Source organism: Nannobrachium achirus, assembly GCF_963921795.1.
Source record: "Nannobrachium achirus genome assembly, chromosome: 3".
In the NCBI taxonomy this organism is placed as follows: domain Eukaryota; kingdom Metazoa; phylum Chordata; class Actinopteri; order Myctophiformes; family Myctophidae; genus Nannobrachium; species Nannobrachium achirus.
The window spans coordinates 43611283-43628425 of NC_137812.1; the positions used below are offsets into that span (position 1 = coordinate 43611283).

A 17143-nucleotide genomic window follows, 5' to 3' on the forward strand; every position below is an offset into this window, starting at 1 on the left:
ATGTTGAAGTACCATGTAAACCAAGCCGTGTACTTGAGCTTGTAGATTTGCCAATTTCGCATGATGGATAGGTGGATAAGGACACCTCCAGGTTGAAAGTGGTAACATATGGTTATGTCAATCCTGGACCGGTCTGTGATATGCACTTTCTGACTGCCAAGCTAAAAAGTTTGTGTCAAACAGGAACAGTTCCTAGACTAAGGTGGGGGTTTCCAATCTCCTGGCTATGTGAGTCTTCTCCCAACCTGCCACAAATTGCAAGAAATATGTTTAAAGAAAAGAGATTTACAGTTTGAGCCTGTCTAAAATTGGTAGCAGTCAGTTACCGCTCTGGATATTTCTTGATTTCAGTTTAAGATAAAAGCATTTCTATCAGTAAACGTCAGCATCCATCAGAAAAGAAACCCCAGCAGTTCAATTATTCAGTAATACCATTGCTTTAATGGGACAGCCAGGCTGACAGCATGTAAAAGGCCATTATTCAATCACGAGAACTTAAAAGCACAAAAAGAAACATTAAAAGAATACCAACAACAAACGCACAGAGCATTCTTGGCTGTTCATGAAAACAACTTTCTAGCATGGGGACCCAAGAGACTTAACATAAACACTCACTCTCCTGTAGCTATACACAATCTTTTACTATATTGTCCTGGTGCTCAAAAGTCTATCTGAGTGACTATGGTTGCAAGGCTGCGTTGGTAGGTCCATGCTAGTAGGCTGTTGAGGATGTGTGTACAAGGAACTGACGGATGAGCCTGGGCCTTTGGCATCGAGGGTTGCAGGTTCCACAGTCATCATCCATATATTTCTATCACTCAACCACCCTGAAAACCCAGCAAACATTCAAGACTGTCTGCATAAAACTTGTAATCATTCACTCGCCAGCCCCATGTGTTATTTTTCTTTTTACTCTTTGACACCAAGCTTGCAGGGGTGGGGGATGTGAACAGACATGACAGCCACCAAGTACTATTATGTATTTTTTCCTTTACCAACCTTTGTCCTTGGCATTGGGTTTCCATACAGCAAGACAAGTTTGTTACAGAAGGATTTTGCAATAAGCTCCTTAAAAACATCATTACCTTTACCATTGTCCTGGAATTGAACAATCTTTTTTATACAAGTCAGTTCTGAAAATACAATGGCAAATAACATTTTCCACCAATTTCATCGTAAACAACAAAAAAATATATTTTTCACTCCCCATCTGATTTGTTTAGCTTATCAAATGAAAGTTTCTTTTTTCCTTTTAAGCATCGTACCAACATTCATTGATTTCAATACTGTTTAAGTTTTACAAAGACATAAATATAATAGGATACAATACAGTATACTGTATAAAATACAAAATAAAGTTGATAGTTTTTTTTTGTTTGTTTTTTTAAATGATAAATCACCAGAAGAAAACCCAAAAAACGGATCTTTGACATTAGGCAAAAACACTAGTAGAATTACCCCCTGAGGTCAAATGATACAAGGATAGCAATGTCTCAAACTCCTTAAGTACCCAGATAGTTCACTGCTCTGATGTCACCCCAACGTAGTTCACTATACGTCTACGGGAATTTTACAGGTGGCCTTTGTGACATGCAGTCAATGTGTTTTATGTGAGTAGGCTAGTTTGGTTCAAATTGTTATATTGTATCTGAACTGCATGATACTACACCAAGAAAACTTTGAAGGCACAAATATCTGAGGCGGGGTATTGCCTCAGAAGAATCAAACCATACAACAGTTGTGGCGTCAAATAAGTAAAAAATTATAATAAAAAAATAATAAAGAAAAGGTAAACTGCAGAAAGAAAGGTTTCAGGTAAGGTTTAGGTCTGACTGAGGATGATGAGGCAGTGAATCAGGAAGTTAAGGCCAATTTACACAAGATCATCCAATCAGAACACTAACAGTTAAGATGATGTTAGACCTGACCAAACACAGCTTTACTACGATATTATTTTTCTTCTTTTCCCTAGCCTGACCCAATACATATATTTCTTCCCAAGGTTAAGTCAATTATATTAAACAAGGCATTATTTCTTGTTCTTCTTTCAGAGGTTGTTATTATACACAATTATAATGTAAAGGTATGTTACAAGAATATACATGGGCTTCAGTCTATAATATTTTAGTAAGGAGTACATCCAAGCATTCAGGGTGAGGACTTTGGCTTTGAAAGGTTAGTCTACATATGCACAAATATGTAACACGCATATAAAACTCACCATAGAAAAAAATGCACAAGTACACAGAAAGTAAAGGGAAACCAGAAATGGACTAAATGGCTCACGTTAACTACATATCAGTCGTGACCATTTGCTCACACACGACCAAAAGAGGAGGAGGAGGAGGAGGAGGATGGGAGGGGGGGAAGGGTTGAAGAGAAGGGGGGAAAAAAAGAGAGAAATACATTTTCAAGTTTCACCTTTTCACACCCCTCACATATTTGTGAACTTGACCAATCACAGAGCATTTTGTTCAGGGGTAACGAAAAGCCAGAAGACATACAAAAACAGGATAAAACATTGAGGGTGGGTGGGGGTATTGAAAGGTTTAAGTTCAAGTTTGTCATTCATGTGCAAGTCAATATAAAAATGCTACAACTCGTACAACGCTCTTGTCAACATGACAGGTTCAGGGCAGTCGCCTGACGAGAGTTTACAACTTTATTTTTTTTAAAAGGGCTTAAGTTGGAAATTGGCAGGACAAGTTTGCTCAATCAATGATGCAATGCATTATCTGATCTCCGCTCCCTGTAGTTTCGTTTTTTTTCCTCCTTCTGCTCATCACCCCCTCGGTCCACGCACCTGTCAGTTCACCCGGACGAAGAGCCTTCTGAGAACCTGCCTCACTGCATCAAAGGCCAAAGCAAAGTCTACCTCCTCCATCTCTTCCTAACCCTGGGAGAGTCATATCTCTCTCTCTCTCTCTCACCATGCACCTTTGCCCACTATGGGAGGTCATTCCAGCCATCTCACCGTTCCCCCAGGCCCTTGCTCACTCGCTGTCAGTCTCTAGGTCCGAGTCCGACCACTGCACGGGGCTCAGTTTGCCATGGCGCTGGGCGTACTCGATAACTGCCGTGTAGCAGAAGTAGTACTGATCCCAGGTCTGGATGCTAAAGGCCCTCTGTGTGCGCATCCGCCGCACTGTCTGACGCACATCCACCGTGCCAATGTCCTCTAGCCGTGACAGGCAGATGTCCAGTGTACAGAAAGTACCTACAGGAGAGGGCAGTGAGGGATGGAGGGAATGGACAAAATGGAGGAAGAAGAGTGAGGTCACACATCTGCACTCTCCAACTAACTGCCTTTTCTTCAATTAACTAAACCAAACAAATAAATCCACTCAAAATCCAATCAACCTCATAACATTAACATTCAAAGGTTTCCATGCAATGTAATCAAGATGATATCAGAAATTGTACAATGCAACATGTGATTTTGTGGATACTATAATGGCACAATCGTAAATGTGTTTATGTTTACCTGTGCGGCCAATGCCTGCACTGCAATGCACCACCACAGGGGGCCCCCCCGGGGACCCCGTCCAACTGGGTCCCAGGCTCCTGACTGAGGTCTCCTGCCTCTGGAGCACATGCTCACGGAAATCTAACATGGCAGACGCACACTTGGGAACGCCAAAGTCTGGCCAGCCAACATAGAGGTAGTGGGACACCTCACGCCTCTCGCCAGTCTGTGGGAAACATAAGAAACACATGAACACGAGCGGAGTTCCTCTGAACATGACCAAATGCATCGAAGTTCAGGCTAATCAATTGCATGAACCCCAGCGTCCCTATCCTGGGCATGTCATAGTAGGTGAACAGTCTGCGGAAAAAGCCGATCTACAAACTCACAATGCGTCAAATAGATTCTGTGTACAGGGGAAAACCCCTGGGGGACCTCGGTCAACAAAGTATATAGGGTTCAAATGGTTAATGTTTTGTTGCAATTGTGGCTTGACAGAAAATACATTATTTGTCTTTCATGTTAGCAAGTTTCACTAACAGAACTTTATACCATGTGAATCATCAGTGATGGGCGAGGGGACGTACCAAAAAGGCACTCACTTTCAAGGATTTCATGGTCTTCCAGGATAGGTCTGTAACTATTGATTATTTTCTTAACAAAGATTCTATCAATTACTTTTTCGATTAATAAAAATAATCGAGAAGCACGTTTTTGTCATATATTTATGTCAATATCAACGCAAAACTTTAAAATAGATTTTTCATAATATTGACTAAATTAATTCATCTGATTAACCACTTTTTGCACACTTTTTAACCACAGTGTCGTTATTAAAATATTTCTCATTGATTGATGTTTTTATTGGCATAGACATGACCATATCATTTCTTGTATATACCAGTGTTTCTCAACCACTGTGCCTGGGGACCTTTAGTGTGCCCCTGAGAAGGGTCAAGTGTGCCCCTTGAAACTGCTTGAAAGCCAGTATTGTATTTATCATTTTAAAAATGATTTAAACTAGTGAAAACAGCCGATCAACGCCTCGCGGGGTGCGAGGCGTTGTGTGCTTGTAGATCTGCTGTTTTCACTACTGTTGTGCGACAGCCTTGTATGATGAAGCAGGGCTTTACTTTGCGAAGAAACGTACAAATTTGAAACTTGGAGATACAAGGTTTCTTCCCGACAGTGATGATATTTACACCCCCGTATTATGTTGGCGTGCCCATGGATTCTTGGGACATGAAAAGTGTGCCCATGCAGAAAAAAGGTTGAGAAACACTGGTACAGTATATACAGTATCTGTTGAAAGGATAGAACTAAAGCTTGAGAACTTATTTCCATCGTGGTCCTTTGAGTGCAAACGTGTGTTTGAGTAACTGTTGTTGCACTGTTGTGGCATGTCTCACCTGTGCGTTGTAAAGTTCGAGATGGGAGAGCTTGAAGTCCTGGAACACCTTGATGTGGGTGTTCCTGATAAGGAAGTATCCATGCTGCTCCGTCCTGCCCTCCTCCAGGGGCCAGTACTGACCACACTTCACACGGCCGCGCTCCACCACCCTGGGAAGCACAAAACAGTTAACTCAACTCTTCACCTGCTCCGCCAGGCACCATGCATACTGACATCATTCAACCCTCACAACGTGTGTGCACATGTGACTCTTGGCATCTCTTCATCGCACAAGATCATTTTCCCAGAAATCAGATGACGGCGAAAGGTTCACCTGGTGGTCATGACTATAATCAGTACCATCTGCTCCCACACCATGCGCCAGAAGTCACCAAAGGTCTTTGGCAAAGGACCTGAGGAATACAAAGACACCGTCTAACCAGGGTAACAGAATCACCATTCCCACAACATGGATCAGAGAATGACAACCTAGAAAGAACACATTTTAGAATGCGAGTGAATGCGGGGGAAAACAGCCAGTAAGCCTGTAAACAGCAGCTTACCCTGAGTAGCAATGTAGGCGTTGCTTCTCTTGTACCCGTCCATGAAACTGGCATTGATGTAGTCTGGTGTCTGAAGAGAACACAGCACAGATGAAGTGACTTTCTGACCATTTGATGTGATGTTCTACCGCCCTCTATAGGAGTACTGAGTTGTGCACACCACAATAATTAATTTAACAACCTAATAAGCCCTTTTTTGGGTCTTATTTAACCCATTTAGACCTGCTGCTACCTATACGTTGTATTACCCTTAAGGCCGGCTGCTACGTCTGTGTCACATCAGTATTTGCTATACATATAGCAACATAATTTATTTTACATTTTTGGAATAAGAAATTGAAGGTTTTCAGAAACCTTAGGTTAGGTTTTAGAAGGCGTTTTCAGAATCGGCCTCAGGTCTAAATGGGTTAAAGAAAAGTGAAAATAGCCATCTACAAGCTCACAATTTGACATGCACTGTGTAGATCTGCCATTTTCACTATTTTGTTTTTACATTTTCACCAATGATGTGCCCATAATAACGTTGGTTTTAAAGGGGAACTTTACCGCTCTGTTACTTGAATCCTATCGCTGTTTTGTGAGAAGGACATGTCAAAAACTGACATATCACTTTCCAATTTGTTCTGTGTGCTGCGCTCTCATGTCGCTGGGAAATCCCCACCAGCTCACGTGACTCGTCAGAACTTGACGTTTTACAGCACCACGAGCAAGTGTTGGCAGATTTTCATGTTCTCCTCACGATAGAATGATAGGACTCATTAAATATCACCAAAGCTGCCCTTTAAAGATGGTGTAATAATCATTGCAACAGGAGTCTCACCATATCTCCAGCTCTTTAGTAGGAGACCAATTGTATCCAATCAGGAGAGAGAACTCATACAGGAAACAGGATAAACAAGTGAACTTGTAAAAGTATTAACAAATTAGCAGACAAAATTGGAACTGGAAAACATGGTTCTCTTTCTTGAATTTGATTGTGGCCCTTCATGGTTTTCTCTACCGATCAGCACTGAGCACGGGTCTTCTTGGATCCACTCAGGTATTATTCATAAACAGACCCGAGGTCTGAGATAATAGAAACGGAACCGACAGAGTCCAAGTGATTATGGTAAGAGACAGATCTGGACCCACACAGTTCTGGGGTACTTTGATTTGAAGCTGATAAATGGGTACTAATGGCTGAACATTTTCAACCGACCAGAACATATATTTTCTGTTTATTGAAGAGCTGGAGAGACAGAGAGACCCCTGTTACTGAACTGATTACTAACAGAAGATAGTCCACCAACCTTTTAACACAATACTTTTAGTTTTAACCCAAAAATATAGCTCACCCTACCTTAACAATAACTTTTCAACCAAAATCACTTTAAACACAGCAATGATTTATGGTTTAGAATTTCCCGATGCATAAATAACGCTGTTGGGCAGAAACCTTGTATCTCTATATTTCAACGTACCCTACTTTACAAGGGTGTCACGCAAAAGTAGAGAAAACAGCTGAAAACTGCTTTATCGTAGCTAAGCCTTATCTGTGGGTTTTGTGAATATTTAATCAATAGAAAAATATTAACAAGAGCTTGAACTTTTGAAAGAGTCTGATCTGAATTATTACCTCATCGTCATCATCACAGAGCTGGCAGAGTCGCACTCGCGACTGGTCTAGACAAAGGACATCGCTGTACCGGTTCTTAATCTGATTGGACAGCTTCCTGTAAAAGAGCAATGTATTAAAACACACAGACACACTTTCAGATAACAGATTTCAAGTTTGGGCAACTCATGTTTTTCTGTCTTACAAGACAAAGAGTTGCTCCTCTCATCTCTTACTTGGAGTAGTCAAAGGTTCCCGCTGGTGGCTCCTTGCGGATCTCCTCATACTCCTGGTAGATGCCCTTCTTCTTCTGCCTCTTCACGTGCTCCACCAACTCCTGCACGGTCATGCCTCCTGGCTCGGGCATATGAACAGATGCCTCCATGCAGGCGTCCTCGTCCTCGGGACCCCACGACGATGACAGGGGCGGGGACTGGGACGACGGTGGATGGGGAGGCCGCGGCAAAGCTTTCTGGGGCAGAGGGGGGACCCCTTCTTCCTCATCAAGCTCCTCGTCTTCCTCGTCCTCCACCAGGCTCTCATTCTGTGAGCTACGGGTGGCAGAGTCAGCCGCCTCGTCGCCGCCGGGTACGTCCCCATCGCCTTTCGGGTGCTGCGGGGTGTCAGGGGGGGTGTCTGACTGGGGAGGGGGCTGGTGGCCGCGGCCGTTCACATTAGCGTTGGGACCGGTGCCGCCAACAGCCAGGTTGGGTCCGCTCACTGCCGAGCCGTTCCAGTGTTGGTGGTTCCCCTGCGGCCTGTTCGGAGCCGAATGCGGGCTGTGCTGGTTCTGGCCTTGGGCTCGAGTCCTACCCTCCACTCCACCACAGTGGTTGTGTGGGTTAGCATTGCTATCATTATAGCAGTTGGAATTAGCCACGGCTAGCTCCGACGTCAACGTTGTATTGATATGCGTGTGGGACAGTGTAGCGCCCGCGCTAGTGTTGCTGCACTCCAGGCTGTAGGAGCGCAGCAGGCTGCCCACGCAGTCGTGCATGTCGTGTTCTTGCATTTCACCCGAGGCAGGGTGCGTGTGTACGTTAACGCAGGACTGGATCCAGGCCACGTGGCTGTACTGGGACGTCCCACCTAGGTGCTCGGGGAGAGAGGAGACCGGGATGTGATTGGCCAACTCATGGGCTTTCACAGTACACACCTGAGGAAGAAATAAGAAAAAATGAAACAATAATATCCAGATATTTCATAACTTATAACTTCGAGTTTACACCAGGTATAAAGGAGAGGGTGAAATCATTTTCTGCTGGCTTCCTATTGCAGTAAAATAAATAAAGAATAAATAAATGTACCGTATACAAATTCTGAAGGTCAATGTAAAAGGCACAAGCACTAGTACTGTGCCATTAGCTTGATCATATATATAATACAGTGTAGTGTGTCTATTTAACCAAATATCATGTATCAAAAACAATATCAAATATACATAAAGTGACAGTGTTCTGCGGTCTCTTGTGCACCATATCAAATAATGCATAGAAGATTAACATAAATGTATGAGAATGTACAGTCAGATATCTGATATACAGTATATCAAATGAGTGACAGGTCAGTGTAGCAGTGCAAGTCTGCAAGATAGCATTTTAAGACTTACATGGCCATCTAGTGGCTGCAATGAATAACAGAACATTAATATAGAGCAAGTACTCATATCAGATATTAGCCAGTTTAAGCATCGCAACGGCAACGGCAGATGACAACGGTAACCGGAAATGATCCGCGCTCGATAGATAAACCTGCCGTCGCCCCGGCCGTCTCTGCTACGGCAGAAGGTCCCTTCCCACGTAGCGCCTACTCCGTCTGCTGCGTGTACGCGTCGCCATGGGAACCAAAGCGTTCAGTGAAAGGGGTGGGAACCCGTCGCCGCCGAGGCTTTGCTTAACCATTTTGATCGCTACGGCGATTACGTCATAGCAGCTTAAACTCGCTATTGTCTCTGTCAGGTGGAAACCTTGTATGTCCAAAACCGTTACTTTTAAGGAAATTGAAACTATAACCTGTGTTCCAATAGATTCAATGTAGTTATTATTTGGTCACAAGCTCTTGTTAATTCTTATAAAAGCACATATTTAACCGCAAAACGTGCATACATGACTTCAGAGATGTACGTACCCTTTCTCTCAGCTTCTCACGGACAAAGAGGCGAAGAACAGCAAAGGGTGCTCGGAACCAGAGAGGTGATGAAACGATGAAGACACATTTTAGACGAGCTGGGAATGCTCCCTGATGAAAAACAGAGATACGAGTCACTGACTCAGGAGAATGACACCCCTATTGCATTTGTTTATGTCCACCTGAACCCCAACATTCCTATACTGGGGTGAACATTTGTTAAAAAATGGCAGATCTACAGTATAAGCTCACGGCGCTGCGTTGCAAGCCTGTAGATTGGCTGTTTTTGGCAAAGATATTTTTGTGTAGAGCGAAAACGGAAGGGAGCCCAGATAGAACACTTGGGAATCCAGTCAACTAAGTATACACTGTTAATAGAAAAAACATATTTATGTTTTAAAATAAAATCACACGTGTCAGAACAATACGTGATGAGACATCCATTTAATTTAATAGGGATCCCTAGAGAAATACCATGCTTCCAGAATGCAAGATGATTGAGTCTAACCAACTTGGCTCAAAATATGTATACACAACACAAAAAGGGGAGGAGACATGACCCAACAATACCCTCTCTTTGGTAGGGCACAATGGTCCGTTTCAATCATTAAAGTCCTTTGTCAATGCAGCCAGATCAAAGGCCTTTTCGGCTGATTCAACCTACAGTTCTTAAACATAAAGCTTGATCAAAGGGTTTTCAGTGGATTCAACAGCTGTTCAACAGTGGACGGTGATGTTTCCACAATAACAGCGATTCAATCTGGACACACACAAGACCAAAATATGTTGTTTCCTTGTGTGGTAAGAGGTGTTAAGCACTGTGCCATGGATTTTTAATGTCCACAATATTAATTCAGCAGACCGTTTATAATAGTTGCATTCTAGCAGACTTTGAAAATAAATAAATGGGAAAAATAAGTACCTGATAGCAGTCAAACTGTATTTGCGAAAAGAAAATGTTTAATGTCGATGTGGAACCCTGAGTTTTATGAAAAACAGTAGGGAACTTGATCTGTAATTTTCAGAGATGTGGAGCATGAAAAACATAGATGAGGCCTGTGTAATATCACTGGGTATGTCTGTAATACACAAAATTACAAAACCTTCCCTGGAGAAACGAATGCCATCCAAACAGAGCTATAACAGTAGAACAGGAGAGGGGTTTTGTTAAATGCACCTTGAGCAGGTTGAGGATCTTAACACAGAGCTCATAGTCAAAGTTTCCATAGCTGGAGTTGGTCATGTCGTAGATAAATATGAGGCCGTCTTTCTGAGTTTGCACACTGTTGGAGATGAAAGAGAGCGTTATCAAAAAGGAGGAATTACCCAGGTTTCTTAAACTTTGTTCACCCTGGCAAAAAAACAACATTTGTGACAATCTCAATGACAACAGGCAGGCAGGCTAATTTCAAAGTAGAAGGTCACATTCAGGCTCTAATTCAGAATACCAAGCAAGCGGGCCTACGGTCACAAATAAAGAATTTAGATTCTATATAGCAAACAGGACAAAAACTTCCATGAAAATGTTACTAAGAGAGACCGGTGGAAGATGTAAAATACAAGAGAACAAGGTAAAGAAGAAAAAGGTTCATGTGAAGGATACATTACCACTCTATGGCTTTGTCCAGTTGATAGATGATGGCTTGTAGCACAGCCTTATGGGTAGTGATGTCTGGCCGATGGAGACGAGCAGTAAAGAGAGCTAAAGCTGCACCTTTTGCATCACGGCCAGGCTGGAAAGACACACTATATTACATTACTGTGCCAAGACAAATTACTAAATATTCTGTCAGCAGAATAGAGAAAAGGTCATTTTGGGGTTAACTACTCCTTTAATTGCATCACTCACCAGGACTGTGAATTTGCCACTCAATAGCTCCGATCGCAGAGGCTCCTCATCAGGGTTGATGTTGAAGATGCCCTCTTTGATTCGTGTGTTCTGATTTGAGAAATGACAGCAACAGGAGATAATGATTTAGCCTGCAGTTAAACCTGCCTGGCTGTGCCACTGCGTAGGCATTCACCTTACAGTGCTCAAAACCTAAAAGAGTAGACAGTTTAACACAGTTGTAGGAGAGACACAATGTCAGTCAACACTACTAAATTAATGTTTCATCCTTTGAATTCAGGTCATCCTCTACAAAGAGAGAAATGTACAGTATGTCTATGCAAGTGTTGGTAATCAATCCCCCCAAAACAACCCAACTACTCTTTTTTAGTTATTCACCAGCAGCGAAAGTGCATAGATGTAGTATTGTTATTTGAATCGTTCGTTAATGATCCTTTCGAGCAGTCGGCAGCACTCCAAACGTGCCACCACTTCTCATTTAACACTTCTACATTTTCACAGATGCTTTTGTGGGTTGAAATGGTTCAAAAGATAACAAATGCTTCTGCAGTGCATCTGTGCAGAAAATAATTAAATAATTCACATAACTCGAATTGAACCTCGAGCGTACAAATGAAACCAATGGACTACCAGAGAAGTTTCATCGGCCGCGAGACGTGGGGTGAAATAAGACTCTTTGGCTTTCTATAGCAGACCTACAAGCTCAAAACACATCACATTGCTACATGTGGTGAATATGTACAACGGCGGTATACATCATTGCGTACTGGGTGACTTTTATGACTTGTTGATCTGAGCCTGCCCCAGTGCCTAAGACGGAGCATCAGTAGCGTTAGGATGTCACAGTACAATGCAACGATGATGAATGATTAATTACCACGCCTCTAGCTGACACGCAGATATTTCTCAGTCTAACAGTTGGCCAATCAAAGCTATATTCACATTTTCAAGGTTATTTTACAACATGGTATTTGTAGCTATTTTTGGGAGCTGATCGGATAGTACATGACAATATAATCTCAACACTCCTGGTTTGATTGTGGCTGGACACCTGTGTTTAACACATCGGGTGCCCCTGGATTGAGACCCATTTATCCTCTCTCGCTGCCCAGGCCCACCACCATTGTATTGAATCCGGCCCTGCTGCGTCAATGCATGCGTCATGACGTCACTTGGTCACATGAGCGCAGACAGGATGTTGTGTGACTTTCTGTATGGACCAGTGTTGATCATAACTGTTCATTGCCGATCAAAATTTGGACATTTTGCCGCACCCCGCCAGTTTTAGCCATAAAACAAACATCAGAGATAAAGGGCGTTAAAGATGGGGAAATGCATTGGAGTATATGGAGAAAAACGGCCGCGCGATGCTCTCAGCGTCGACTCGAAGCGACTAGCGGCTAATGGGCTACATCCATGCGTAGCCCCAACCTAACGGTGAGATTTAAAGTTAATACTGTAAATACAGTAAACACGTCAAAAAGTTGTGGGCCTCCAGCGACATCAAAGAGATTGGCGTGTAGACACCTCGTGGGCATCCCATGAGTTAATGTCCTCCCCCCCCTCGCTCCCCCAACAGGTTCTCATATCTCTACTCAATCATAATATCCAAATAAAGCAAATACTGACAAAGAAAATACGAAATAGAAAAGAATACAATTATCACAGGTGCCGCTTTTACAGAATCACTGGCAAGTGACACTATTTACTAGCATGTATCAAATGTTAATGTACCATCCTGCTTACAGCTTTTTTGCTGCAGGTGCACATATAATTCTAGAAGATAAAGTGTTCCTCGTTTGTTAACTAGACTGGAACTAATGAAATGTCCTGTCAGTCTCAAAATGAACCAATATCCCCCACCACCATGATCATAACGTTATGATCGTTATCTACAAATGAACATGCCAGATATTAATGTCACAAAAGGGAAACAATATCGATGCCCCCCCCTCCCTGCATGCACAGCTAAAGCAGCCAATAACAGTCATCCCTTCACACTGAGTGTTTAATAGCTCGTTTCACATTCAGCTTATTCAACCATTCTCCACCTTGCTCGTCCCAGAGAAAATACTTTGACCATATTACTTTGGCAACAGCATTTACATGAGATATGACCGCGACAGTTTCACAGGACCAATGCTTGTTCACCTTTCATTAATTACTAGATGATATATGAAAATGTTTTAAAGCAGGAAGCAGCTTATAAAGCCTTTCTTGTTTTACCGCTTACATCAGTTCTTTATGCCAGATTCAAAGCAGCAGTACTGACATTTGTATGTAATCAGATTCAGAATAAGTGATTTTATGAGCAAAGCTTATTGCATTCATTAAGTCAGGTTAAACAGTTGTCTTCCTGTCGACGGACACCAAAATAAGATCATTGAATCAGCTAATGTTCCAGCTAACCAGGGATCGAACCGAGGAATTTCTCTGTCATACAGTCAAGCATTAGAGCCCACGTGGAATGCACTCTAACGATTTGACTATGGGGTCGCTCCATCCATATTCTAGAGGATATTTAAAGTTATTTGAATAAAAGTCCATAACATCACTGTCGGGAACTAATACTGAACTTTGAGTGTAAGCCATTATGTAAAAACAACAAAATAATTCACAGTACCAGTCACTCGACTCGATAATGGAAAAGAAACGTGTACTTTGGCTTTGAGTGCTTTGAGTCACCCATCACAGGTGTCAGTGCCATACCTTGTATGCCTCGAAAAGGTCGATGGCCCTTGAGACGTCAAACTTGCGGGCCATAAGGAACTTGACAGCTGTGGGTTGGGAGACAAGAGCAGCACTGTGGGGCTGCTCTCTACTACGCACCTCACTCAGGAACTCCTCCACTGCCTGTAAAGGACAGATGAAGCATAAGGTATGAGGGGTGAAAATAAAAGTTCAATAAAAAGGGTAAAAGTTGTCAGAAGAAGACGGTTATATTTGCAGAGAGAGGAAAAGACAGAATTAGAGAGAAGACACGATGAGGTGCATCAATGTGAGATAAGAGAGCAGGGCAATGAGAGACGATGGAGAGGATAATTGAGTTAATTGGAAGACTACATAGTATGTCAAGCTTGGTAGTCCTCTCCTACTAGTCCATAGTTGGAATACAGTGAGATAAGGCTGTTTACAGGCCATGTTCATAGTAATAGGCAGCAGTAGGCAATAGCGACCTTACCATAATCCAAAACAAATTTGATTTGGCCAACTTGTTTCTTGACCATGTAGGGTGCACAATTTTTACCAGTATACACTAAAGGTCACATTGAATTAATTGATAAGCCACACGGAATACCCATTAATTTATCTATAACAAAAGAGTGAGTAAATAATGTGGTATGTATATCCCAATGGAAATTAAGACCCGACATATTTAACACAAGTAATGTACATCTTGTATGTTTGTTTCACTTCTAGAAGATAGACAATCAATGCAACAGACAGGTATAAACATTCAACAATTTGAAGCCCATATAGTCAATGGATAGGGTTAGATAAAGAACGACTCACTGTATTCATTCAACACATAAGTACTAAGTAGACACAGGCAACAATTCACCATGTATAACAACATGTGTACTGTTACAGTAGTACAGTACATACCATGGTTAATTTTCTAGCTTTGTTGCTGGCCATTGATGACCATACAGTCTCCGATTTCAGCTTCAAACTAAATTACGTGGAAAAGATATGAATAGAACTTTGCTTCAAAGTTCCAGCAACAAGACAAGACCCTTTTCCAAGCAGTGGTTATCAAGTAACCATGCACTGCTTGGAAAAGGGTCCTGTCTTGTTTTATGCTGTTGTATGGCTGTATAATATACCGAGCTGACTGATGTGATTGGTTGATTGAAGAGTTTATTAGCAGTTTGCAATAGAAAAAAGTACAGTTTCATGACAGCACAAATCACTGGTGCAGGGTCAACTAAAAGGAGATCCTAGTAAGCTTTACTAGGCTTATTGACACAGGAACTACTTTATGTATCTCATAACATTGAAAGACAGACGGATAGAACATAATACTTTACATCAATTACAAAAGCAGAAGTGCAAAGAAAGAACAAAACAATAAAGGCAATCTAAAGTTGACGACTTATGACAACTGACAACTATCGAGGAAAACAGTGTTCATTCCAGCCAACTAGCCCAATTGAGTTGCTGTGATTATTCCTGGTTGAATGACTACCTCAAGGAAATAACGAAGGTGTCATCAAAAAGCTCTGCATGACTTTCAGTGTTTGCTATCAATGTCAGGCCCATCCCTTTTTACTGGAGAGTCATGACAACAACAATGCTAGGAACTGGGGGTCCAGTTCTGTGAACTGTCTGCCGTAAATCTGATAGCCAGGATATTGCTGCTCTGAACGCTAGCATTAGCATTATGAGAGTCAACCACAACAGCATTCCATCCGACACTGTCATTCTAATTGCGTCCCATCTGTTATAAAGACCCTGGTCGATCGTTTAAACATAAGACGCATATTTCAACACAGTGTGCAACAGCACAGTAGCTCCAGCAAGACCACTCACTCAAGCCAACAATGGCTAACAACTACTAGTGTTAGCCGATAGCTAGGTTACATGTGGTAGCTAGTTAGCATAACGTCAGTGTGTAACGTATTACTACTTTCCACAGCAATTGAGAGTGTAAAATGAAACCAAATGGACCCGTACGGGTCCATTTGGTTTCATTTTACACTCTCAATTGCTATATTTTTTTGGGAATACGCTGGTTTATCCAACCCTAACTGGCTGGCATTGTATTTGTAGCTATTAGCAAAACGCCATCATCCCAGTTCTCTGCTAACCGCTGTCAGTCTCATACACGGGGTTCTATGGCCGAGACGGGAAGGTGCTGGAGGGCCACAAGTCACAACTGTTTACTAGGCCGGTGCTTCTCAAACCTTTTCATGTCCAGGACCCCCAAATTGACACTTATTAGCCCGCGGACCCCCCATTTGAAAAGATACGCCAGAGACCCATATGAGAAGATTTTACGGCTCTAGCAGTGATTCTCCATCCTTTTAATTTCAAGGCCCCCCCGTTTGACATGTATTTTGGGCTACGGACCTCCATTTAATGGCATTTTTATCTCTGGGACAGTAGGACCCCAATTTATAATGTGAAAATCAATGTTAATTATTAATTAACTGTCTTGAGAGGGTACAGATGGAACCGTTCCATTTGTACACTCATTTGCCACACACCCATAATGGTCCATTTGGTTCCTAGCTATAATTTAACTGGGGAGCCCCTGGAATTCCCTCAAGGACCCCTGGGGGTCTCCGGACCTCACTTTGAGAACCACCAAGGCTACCCCCCACTCACACACACATATACACACCTGAACATCAACCGTACCATAACATACACGAAGATGTGTATATATAACACTTTAATCGCCCAACAACAGGTAACGCCACGGACAATGGAAGCGCACGCATTTGGCATTTACATGTGTCGAGATCAGGCAAGGAAATATAAAAATGTTTTCTCGAGCCTTACCAGCTCCTCCTGAGTTGTCAGGGCTTCCGCCATCTTGAAGCCTCCGCAACGTCGCAACGGGCGCGCCCCGCCCACAAGCCGCTCACTCACCACGCCCTGCGCCAGGCCCCGCCCACTAACCACGCCCCCAAGGGACCAAGAGGGAGATGAAGCAAGGACCCCCACAAACTGATTGCATATAGTTTCATCTTTTGACAGCACACTCATCAGTGTATTTTGGATTCATGTCAATTTGTGTTTTCAGATATTATTTAACCACTTAATAAACTTGCTGTGATCCCAGGCTAGCGCAAGCATAGACTGTATAAGAGCGCAAGGCGTTGTAGATCTGCTATTTTTGGCTAAAGTTCTCAGGATATGGACACTAGGGTTCAAGTGGTTAATATAAAAAAGGAGGAAAACATTTTCTATCACACAAAGATTTGGAGGACCCCCTGTAGTAACTCTGCAGGACCCCCTAGGGGTCCCGGAACCGTTGACCGGAACCCCTGTTGAAGACCCCTGCTATAATAATCATAAAAATAATCAGTGGTGAAAAAAATACTCATATTTGTTACTTGAGTAAAAGTATCAATACTGCAATGTAGAAAATACTCTGTTACTTATAAGTAGGCCTAAAAGTTCGGAATTCAAAATGTACTTGAGT

General features: G+C 42.5%; 1 protein-coding gene across 1 annotated transcript; it reads right to left on the reverse strand.

Moving 5' to 3' along the window:
- Nucleotides 1-456: 456 nt before the first annotated feature.
- ptpn9b (protein tyrosine phosphatase non-receptor type 9b) lies at nt 457-16539 on the reverse strand. The gene is made up of 13 exons (XM_080721189.1): nt 16498-16539; nt 13699-13842; nt 10990-11079; nt 10749-10873; nt 10318-10423; nt 9141-9251; nt 7250-8169; nt 7035-7131; nt 5420-5489; nt 5191-5269; nt 4876-5026; nt 3485-3692; nt 457-3217 (listed from the first exon to the last, which is right to left on the reverse strand). Exons 1-13 carry the CDS (start codon nt 16528-16530, stop codon nt 2994-2996), a joined length of 2358 nt encoding a protein of 785 aa, XP_080577315.1. The 5' UTR covers nt 16531-16539; the 3' UTR covers nt 457-2993.
- Between the last annotated feature and the right edge of the window lie 604 nt (nt 16540-17143).